At 38.5% G+C, this 10,815-nt stretch overlaps 1 protein-coding gene across 2 annotated transcripts in view; it reads right to left on the bottom strand.

Annotated features, from left to right (window-relative positions):
* The window catches only part of LOC106688546 (FERM domain-containing protein 8-like), a gene marked incomplete at its 5' end in the record, with an annotated part of 24,520 nt that overhangs the window by 9,042 nt on the left and 4,663 nt on the right, over positions 1-10,815 (bottom strand). For both annotated transcript variants that reach the window (XM_067044980.1, XM_067044979.1), the window contains 2 exon segments: positions 5,692-5,775; positions 7,869-7,998. In XM_067044980.1, coding sequence (XP_066901081.1) covers positions 5,692-5,775; positions 7,869-7,998 — 214 coding nt within the window.

Raw genomic sequence — 10,815 nt, 5'->3', positions numbered from 1 at the left:
TTCTCTTCTTCTCCAAGGGTTTGGCATGTTTCTCGGCCTTTGATATTCTATCCGGGTCCACCCCGGCTCTTCTACTTCCATTCGGGCCTCCACCTCCCTAGCGCTTGTCTCTATAAGATCTTGAGCACATTCCACAAACGAGCGGTCTTTTGGCATTCCTTCCTTCTTCCCCAGTTCTTTTGCCAATTGAATCTTTAGTACCATGGATAGGAATTGCATCCGACCCTGTACTTCGATTGTTTCCATCATCTCGCTGAGTTTATCAGCGATTCTGTTATATCGTGGCAGGAGTTCTGTGGTATACTGCCCACTAGACTGTCTTGGTTTTTTCGTTTCTCTTATCATCATGAATATATCCTCCTCTGGGGTCCACCGTCCTCCTCCGAATGCCTTCTTTAGTGAACGAATTAAGAAGTGAAGGTTTTTATTCGATACACGAATGTAGTTGACATCAGTTTTTTAAATTATTATCTGACGTATGTTTTAAGATCTCGGTTTTATGCCCTATCAATTGCCGAAAAAAGATTTTATACATAACTAAAATGTGAAAAAGTAGTAATATGGTGAAAATCATACGAAAATTAGGCCTAAACATGAATTTATAATTTAGTATGCTAGTTTGATGAAAAAGTGGATTCAAGCAATTCTGAAATTCTTAAATTCTGTACTGGTGAAAATACTGACATTATCAGAAAGCAATACATCCGGAAGGCTGTGAGAGCTAAATATTTTCTTTACAAACCCAATGGTGGTAGCAGATGTAGCGGCTTCTATTGTTATTCTGGCTTCAGGTCATTTAGACTTTATAATAATAATAACCGAGGAAGACACCAGCGTTGTCTATGTGGATTCGTTCATAGTTATTATCAGGATCGTCCCACGGATGGACAACTTCTTTTTGTGTATTGTTCTTGATCTGAGAACAGACTGCGCAAGACCGAACATTGCTTTCAATATCCCAGTATATGTTTTGCCAGTAACAATTGCGGCGTGCCAGAGGTTTCATTTTGGAGACTCCCAAGTGCATGGAATGTTGTTCGTTTAGAATATCTCTTCGCAATGATTTTGGAATGTGAACACTGAAGTAGTGTGAGGATTCCAAGTTAGTCTTTTGTCCAGATGTAGTCCATGGTAGCGGATCTGTTCTACAGGGTAAGAGAAACATTATTGAAGTACACTATAGGGTAGTCGGCAGGTTTATAACGAAGAGTAAAGGTGATTTGATGGGATTTTTTTTTATCTTCCAATTTCGGCACCAATCTTCGAGGGTTGTGATATGAGACTGGATGCAAGAGAGTTTGGGATGCAATAAAAGGGTTATTATTAACTTCGAGCTCACTTGTGTCATCGGCATACGTGGTGAGAATAGTGTTAGGATTGGTTGGGATGTCAGCTGCATATACTGTGTAGAGGATGGGACCAAGGATACTACCCTGAGAAACACCAGCAGACTGAATAGGAACCATTGTGATTTACTTTGAATAGTCTACCAGAAAGGAACGGATGATGAGAAAGTATGGAGGAGGTAGGAATTTACGGATTTTGTAAAGGAGTCCCGGGTGCCAGACTCAATCAAAAGTCTGCTCAATATCGAATAAGACTCCCGAGCAGTACATTCCGCGTTCCATAGACGACGAGACAACGACCACCACACGATGGCATTGCTCGATTGTGGAGTGGAATGTTTGGAATCCAAACTGGTGATCTGGGATTATATGATTGGAATATAGGATGGGGTATAGGCGTATCAAAATGAGTTTTTTTTCAAGGATTTTGCCTATGAACGGTAATAGAGAGATTGGACGGTAAGATGATGGGTATTCCGGCGGCTTTTGTGGTTTGGGTATTATTTTGACAATATATAGTTTCCATGGGTCAGGAAAATATGTGAAACAGAGAACGGCGTTTTATATATATATATGTGTGTGTGTGTGGAATAGTATGGCTTATCGAGGAAGAAGTTTTAGGATGTGGGATGTTATTAGGTCGTATCCAGGAACTTTGAGGGTAGGTATTCTCTGAATCGTTGAAATTCAATTGCTCTTTGGTGGTTCTCCATATTGATTTGTCTGTAGATGTAAGATTTTCAGTAAAGTTAAGTAAATTTTGAATTTTCTAATTTCTGCTTTAAGTTTATTATTCAATTTAGTGTACGTTTTGTCAGTTGGATATCTGGTCCTACGCCACTTCGATCTTGCTCTGCATTTTTTCCTTCCTTTTTTTTTTTCTCTTTACATTTTTTTTTATTTGCACCTGTATATCTACTTTAGAACCAACAAATCAACAAATGAGCTGTACTATTCAGGCATGGTATGAGGGAGACAGCACCTAGTGGTGCATCCTCCTGACGTTAAGTTAATTATTTGATTACACTAGGAGGTCCCGCATCCAACTCTTCTTTAGCCTATCCCGAGTTACGTCAGGAATGTCATGTGTTGCCATCTGTCATATAAATTTATTGAGATGTTCATGCAATGTGTTGTGAAACCGTTTGTAAGTCATATGAATGTGGTCCGTTATAGTCGGGATGCGTAGGTCGATGTGGTCTCATTTGAAATGTAGAGTGGTGAGTTCGTTGCCAGTCATAAAAATTGAGATTGAAACGTTTTTATTTTCTGAATCTGTGTCTTTTTAGCAGGTCCATAAATTTGGCAGCCGTAAGTCCATATGGGTTTTAGTAAGTAATTGTATACGTTCAGTTTCTGTCTGGGGGATAATTTGGAACGTTTGTGTAGTAAGGAATATAATTGTCTCAGTCGGAAGTTTAGCGTTTTACATTTTGTCTTGATGTGTGGGCCCCATGTCAACCTTCTATCATAGGTAAGTACTAAATAAGTTACAGTGTTTGTTTGTGGTACAGGGTGATTTTCAATGTAAACTGAAAATAAGACATATTGTGACTTCTCGTGGTTAATATTAATTTTCCATCGTGTGCACCATGCCTGTATATTTCTAGTCTGTATTTTGTTTGTCGGTAAATTGTTTATGAATATGAAATGTACCTCAATAACGCCGTAGCGTTTTCCCCTTATTAAGATAGGAATATACTGTGGCAGATTAGTTTGTTATTAATTGTACTAGTCGAAGTGTTGTCATTTATACTTGTTTTATTTTTATTCTGTGAGTTTTTCATAGCTTCATCGATGTCTTGAATGTTCAAGTCTAGTTTGTTTTCCAAGTCGCATCTAAACTCGATCCAGTCAACTCTTCTTGTCACGTATGTAAAAGTGTGTCCTCTGAGTGAAATGAGCGCAATGTCAATGTGTTTATCATGTAGAAATAAGTCGAGTTCAACACAGTGATTTTGTAGGCCATTTGCATTCCATAACTAGACAGCTAGGGGCCTTGTGCTCATCAAGAGAAATTAAGTGGGATTTCGGATAGGATTCGAGTGAGAAGGTTAATCAGTGGTTTGGTGGTCTATTGAAGATGAAGGGGAGGATTTTAATGACGTGGAGATTGAGGCATGGCCCAAGGCCCTTAGAGGTCAGGGGCTTGGGCTGAAAAGTCTGAGGCACCTGACGTCGAGAATGTTGATTCTTTTTGATGATCTCGGAGTATGTCCGGCTTGAGTCTTGACGAGATTGATCCAAGGCTTTTGAGGTAGAATAAAACGTGTTCTCCTCCGTCCCCTTCTGTGAAATGTGTAAGAGGATGAAACAGTCTCATAGTATTCCAGAACCTCTTTATGTACATGGTTATTTCTGTCTTTTTATTAAGCTTCAACAGATTGTAAAAATGAAAATAGGTTTATGTGTCCCTTCCTAGCCTCAATGGAAATTTTGGAGTCTAGTGAGTGACCTGGATGGCAATGGAAATACTTTTTTTCCTTTCAATATTCACCATCATAGCACCTTAACTTTGACAATTGGAAGTTTAGGACTCTGATATTTGTGAAATTATTAAACCAGGCATCATTAACTATGTTTCATGACCTAAATTTCTTTAAAAAATGGCATTTTCATCTTCTACTCAAAATTAAGTGAAATAGCAGTTCATGTATTGAGTCTCTACTTGCCATTTGGGTACTTTTCCTTGTTATTTCTTCTTGAAATTCTGATGATGTTATTTCCAATTAAGTCAGTTCACCTACATAAAAAAAATAGTACTGAAACCTAGCTTTAGTTCCTTTAGATCCGATTAAACTTAGGATGCTTGTTGTCATAACATGTTCAAAATAATATTTCTATATGATATTAAATACTATGCTTTATGTTAGGTTTTATTATCATAATAGATATGATAATAGTGAAAAAGTGAGAATGTTTTAAGTATTTTTAAGTAGGACACATCTTTTGTCAGAGCTTCATATTACGTTTTCATGTTGAACTTAAAATGATGAGCGTATGAGCTTCATATTATGTTTTTATGTTGTTTTATTATGTTATCATGTTGACCATCGTTTGTGATCAAATAGTTTAGACTGATCGCTACTAAATAAATATTCTCTATTAAAATTAATACTGTTGTAGCGAGAGGGAGCAAGTGGTTGGACCACAACTCACCTCGAGCCTCACCGAAGCTCTCAAATTTATAAATCACTTCATTTTGTAAAAACACATTGTCATTTTTGTATATTAATAATTTCTGTACATAATACTTAGCAATACCTGTACAATGAATAATAAATGATAACAATCCAATGCACGAACCTATCTCAAGCAGACATGTACCGACCGCTTCTCGGTCACAGCCGCATGGACTAGGCCTATAAATAAGGGACTCTAAATCCCCTAATTCGATCGTAGATCCATATCCTTTCCTGGGTCTAGTCATGGCACAGGTGGCGTATACACTGCTTGAGATAGAGAAGTTTATTGCCAATCTATGCTCGCAAAAGTTGTTATTTTGAACGCACGCCTAAGACGATGGCCTATCTCCTCTCCTTCTCTCCAGCAATCTTAGTCCGTCCGCTTCATCTCGGCAACCAGTGTAATTTCCCGTCTCTCCCCGGCTCTAGTCCGTCCGCTTCATCTCGGCAACTAGTAAGCTGGCTCCTATCTTGACAGTTCTAGTCCGTCCGCTTCTTCTCGGCAACTAGAACTGTTACTCTGTCTCAGACTCTCTCACCTAGACCTCCTCTACCTAGTCAGTGTCCAGGGCTCATCCTCTGGCACGGCCGATCCTTACTTATAATGAATACGCCTTGTCGTGGGCCTTCTGTCAAGAGATATCAGGCTGGAGAAATCGCCTAAGACCAGACTCAACCCCGACACTGTAATTAGGTATCCTATTTGGTTTTACCTTAGTCGTCAACGTTATTGTTATATATGCTAGAATAAGACTTTTTAAAAATTAAAATCACGAAAACTATAATATTAAGTGTGTGCCTGTTTCAAGATATTATCAAGGAGCATTCCTTCAAGGCATTAAAAACAAAAAAAAAAAATTAATCGATTTGAATTTTCAAAAACATTTGATAGCCAAATAGCACCAAATTTGAAGAATGATCCATATGCTTCAAATCTTTGTCTAATGCGAATTTTCGGTAGTCTCTATCTAGATAGAAATAGAACATCAATTTCTGATTCATTAAAAGGAACCAATCAACCATCAACTGATGAAATGATATTAGTGAAAATTATAGTATGGCTTGAGCCAATATTGAGAACATGAAGCAATATTGTCATCGCTCATTTTCTCATAAATTTCTAACATTATATTAAATTACAGAGACAATAATTTAAATACCTTCTTCGTCAAATGTAGCTAAAGTGAGTTTTCTCAGTTTATTAGTCAGAAAACTGAGAGACGAGTCATTTCGTGTGGTAGCACCTAAAAAATAAATAAATTAAAAATAACAATAAAAAGGAATCTATGATTACTAAAAACATTTCAAATTTCATTAGTAACGTTTTAAAAATGAAATATAATTTAAGTCTTGGAATAAAAACTAAAGAAATACAATAATTAATTTGTTATTTGAATTTCATCTGAGGGAAAAAGTATGAGTAGAGAATATTGACTGCAAGATGAAAATATATTCAATTTTAATTCAATTGCTTGACTATAATATATATTAAACATTAAATTTTCATTAGGTATCGACTCATGTATTTATCGAAACTAGTGAGGCACTCCATTCAATGCCTAGGGATTGAGGAAAATCAGTGGCGTAACAAGCAGTAGACGGGGAGGGGCCATTGTTTATTTTAATGTTACCTTTATTTCAAAAATGAATATTTACATTTTTCTAAGCAGTTTCCTTTCCAAGTTAACAATTTTTGTTTTTTATTTTTGGGGTCGAGAGAAGCTTTTTTACACACTAAAATTTTCAAAAATACCTTAAAATTGTGCTAAAAAATATAAAACACAAAATCACCTCACAGAAATCAGTTCAATTTTGTTTGTAAAACATTGCACATAAATAAATAAAATAATTCTATTTAAATAGTACTGATTAATAACTTTCTTTATTTTTAATTAAAATTCCAATTTTTTATGATTAAGATATTAATCATTGTGAAGACGGATTCTCATCTGAAATTGAATTCTCAAAACATCTTGTTCTTTACGTTTCTTACTTTCTGTACACGTTTGTGGGCAAATCGTAGCAAAACTGTAAACAAATGTTTGTGGTTTTTAGCGATTTACGCATTCAGAACGTGTCAGATCGGAAAAATCAGCAATATAAAATCGTTTTACAATCAGATTATCTATAAGCATCTTTCATTGAAAATACTTCTTTTTATTGGAAATTACAGACATAATTAAGTTCATTGATGAAGATCCGAGTTACATAGTACAACTACAGATTAGTGCGAGATACTTTATTTATAAGATGGGAGATATACACTTCTATATACAACTTACAATTAGGCAACTTTGAACGGCTCATCTTTTCGATCGAGGGAATAAATCATGCAATAAACATTCAAACAATGTGTTGATACACCTGTATTATATTAAATGAAGGCCGTTCCGTTTTCAGAAGGTTAATGTATAATAAAAAATATATAAAACAGCCTTCTGGGTTTTCCGACCTTTCCGGTTGCCTGTACAACCAAAATCATTACATGGTTTTCATATCACACTTTTTGTTCTCTTGCCCTTCATTGGCTTACTTCATCCTATAATCCTTAAATATACTAATTTACTGTGCAGTTTAGTGTCAATCATTTCTCTTAATTTAACTCTGATTGATTTACAACCTTTAATCCTTTAATTGTATATTCTTAATTCAACACTCGAAATAAGCTTATTTCATTTCACAACTCACAAAGTAAGAAGGGAGGGTGTCAATAGAGTCTTCAACACCTCCTGTAGGTTATTAAAAAAAAACAATAAACCACATAACTGCAAATGCCGAATGAGGCCGAGGATGGTCGAGCATCTTCAGCTACAAACTTAGCATCCCCATGTCAAAAGGTGCAGGTTCAAATCCGGCCATAGCTGGTTGACTTTAATTTCGTGGCAGAGTCTCGGAATAAATTTTAACTTTTCCACTCTGGCTAGAACAGGTTGGTAATCTATAGGATAACCTCTCTTTCCTACCCTACAGTTGAAGAACATAAGGATGTTAAACCACAAATAAAAAATGTCAAATAAGTTATATTAGTTTTGATTATTTCACGTTATGGTCGTTCAATAGGCTATTTCTCCACTTCAGAAATATTTACTTAAAATTTGTTGCATTTTCTAGAACTTATAACGTAATACTATGTATTCCTGCTATATATTCCTATAAGTTCTGTCGGAATCGATACGTGAGAATATCAGCAGGTCCTTAAAAATGATGTATTAATATTTTAACAATTTCTACTGAAAGTAATGACCAAGTTGTTTATGAAAGCTGAGAATACTTCTAATTAATCTTATATTGACATATCTGTATGTTAAAATCAATTTAAATAAATTGAACTACTTACCATCGATATTCAAATTATTATCAAATATAGTGGTTGACCGATCAATATTGTTATTAGAAATCGTGTTTGAAGATAATTTTAACTTCAATTCTTCAACAAATCCTGTTATTAAGGCATCCATCATTACGGCCTAGAAACATAAAAGTCATTAAAACATACATATACATATTAAATCAAAAGAAGCCAATAAATAAAGTCCCCTGACTAGGTATAAACTACGGAATATACCAAATAGGATAGGCTGAATATATATATAAGTTACAGCCTTAGTCAGCTGTTACTTCGATGCCAGGTGACTGAGGAGATCAGCTGATCGAATGTATATAAGGAGACGTACCGAACTTATTGGGTTCGGTACATCTCCTTATATACAATATGTTACAGCAGTTCACACGTGTTACATCTTATTCCTTCTTCTCTTTTTTTTTGACTTATATATTTAAGTTATGGTTGGACAAGGCCTGTACACAACACTAATCCCAACTCCCCATGTAAATAATCCTCAATAATGTCTATAAGGAGAATCGCAGAGATAATAAAGAAGTATCTTTCTAGTAAGCGTGCGTTTTAATTCTGTTCCCTCTTTCCCTTTTTCTTCAAGCCTTTCAGTCTAGATCAGAAGATTTTTTCTTCTTTTTCTAAATCTTAAATTTTTAAAAAATCTAAATCTGTTTTATAAAAACTTCACCGATTGAATATTTTTTTTTTGAACTGCTCTCTCATCCGGAATTTTTTTTCTTTTTTCCTCCGGCTTTCTTATCTTTTATTTCGCCTAAATTGTCATTTTTTTTTAGTGATCAAGATGGTTAATGGTTATGGTCAACCACAACAACAGCCCGCATTGAGGCAGCCAGTTTACAGATCCTGGTGGCGCAACCGGCTCCTGGAGTTCCTGCGGCCCCGGCTGTCCCGGCAGTCCCGGCGGCGGTTCCAGTGCTACCCCCACTACCAGAGACCACTCTCGCGGCTGGTCACGCCAATATGTTGGCTAAAATGAAAGTGAGAGCAATAACCTCTCAGGATATTAGAAAAGCCATCTCAGAATTGAAGCGGTTCTCAGGCGAAATCGGTGAGTTAAACCACTTTATCAAAGGTGGAGATCGCATCATGGAGAGGTTGGCAGCCAAGGTCTCAGAGTAGTTGCTGTACAAGAATAACGCGATTTCCCTCAAGGCAGTACTCATATGCCGGATCAAGCGAAGTGTTTTGGACCATATTCAGGCAGACGAGGAAACAGCATGGCCAGTAGTGAAGGAAAGATTAAAGAAGGCCTATGGAGGGGACAGATGGTCTTAGAGGAAGACATTTTTTACATGCTGCGGGAGAGGAGAAAGCACGGGCAGTCTAACGGACAGTACGCAGCCACGCTGTTAGGACAGTCTGTACAGAAATCTAGGACAGTAAATCTGACCACAGAAAATATGAGAGAAACTCTAGGAGCGGTTGTTGTCAGTTGGAAGATGAATTTTATCGACTCCATAATGAAGGTGCCACTGGCTAAGGAGACAAATAAAACGGAAGGTTTACCCCCGGACCGCACTTTCGTGGAATGTGCTCAAGACACGATCGACGGGAGCGCTAGAGAGGAGGATGCAAGGATGGATGTCGATGATGGAGGATGGAACAGAGTACCGGACAAGGAATCCATCAACACCATGGATGAGATGAGAACCCAGGGTTAGTGGTAAAGATAGAGGTACGGGTAGAGAAAGGCGGCCAAACCAGGGCAGAATACGCAATGGAGGAGGGAAAGAAGACAGGAAGTGCCATGGGTGCGGAAAAGTAGGACACCTGGTGGCCCACTACTCCCGCACTAGGTTCTTTGAGTGCGGCAACGAAGGCCACAAAGCACGACAGTGCCCTTATATGTACAGAAGGGCGAAGATGGAACAGGGGACCCGATGGAAATAAATTTCCAGCGGATACGGCGGAAAATACGAGAGGACTATAGACCTAGTGAGCCCTTTAGTGAAACCTCAGAAGCCTCAGGAACAGAGGGGGAAGGAAAAGGAGGACGGAGCAATAAACCGCGAAGCAATAGATGGCACCGAGTAAGTGAGGGAAGGAGATCAAGGCAAGAGAGTTGAGGAGGGTGTCAAGAGAGGGGCGACCGCACATTAGAGGTTTTCAATATCAAACGAGAGATCTGCGGTCTACCTATCATCAAGATGAGCGGCATGAGATGCCTCGTGGACACGGGGAACTTGCACATCATCCTGTGCCGGGAGGCGCTGAGGAAGCTGAGCGGCGGCGAGAGGAAACTCCATATGGATGTTCAGGTATGTCATTGTCAATCACCTTGGGTGGGCCGTGTAGAGTAGAAGGGGAGGCGGTCATTGATTTACGGGAATGGGGGATCGAAGAAGGTGTATTGAGGATTCTTATTGTGGAGAAATTGTCCTGTGAATATCAGGCTATTATAGATTGCGATCTATTAGGGAAGGCAAGTGCGGGGATAGGAATAAGAAGGGCCTGTGGACGATTCGGTTGGGGAAGAGGAGATATCGGTGTCGCGAGCTTGGAATGGGAGAAGCCAAACGGATAGGTAACTGTAGCGAGCAAGGCAGAGAGGGGAAAGATCTCCAACATTGTGCGGGCACCAGGGAATGCCCGCTACATCTGGAGAAGATAGTCGTGCAGGCGAAAAGAACGCGCTATGCGTAGGCTGCAGATCCTACAGGTCAATATGGGCCGAAGACGAGTCGTCGCAGACGAACTTAGGACTCTCGCCCGAAAGGTAGACATCATGGTAATCCAGGAACCATGATGTCGCAACAATGTGGTTACAGGGTTTGGTGTGGCGTCGAGGGTGGTCGCTTTGGGCAGTGGTGAGAGGAGGCCTAGAGTGGCGATCGTGATAGTTAATCCCTCCCACGACGTTATGGAACTGAAGCAATTCACCACGGCAGATCAGGCGGCATGTTATGTGAGGTGGGGAAGGATCTCC

This window comes from Halyomorpha halys, unplaced genomic scaffold (genome assembly GCF_000696795.3).
Source record: "Halyomorpha halys isolate HHAL.00 unplaced genomic scaffold, Hhal_1.1 Scaffold1151.1, whole genome shotgun sequence".
Taxonomy (NCBI): domain Eukaryota; kingdom Metazoa; phylum Arthropoda; class Insecta; order Hemiptera; family Pentatomidae; genus Halyomorpha; species Halyomorpha halys.
This window is presented reverse-complemented; position numbering and strand designations above follow the sequence as displayed.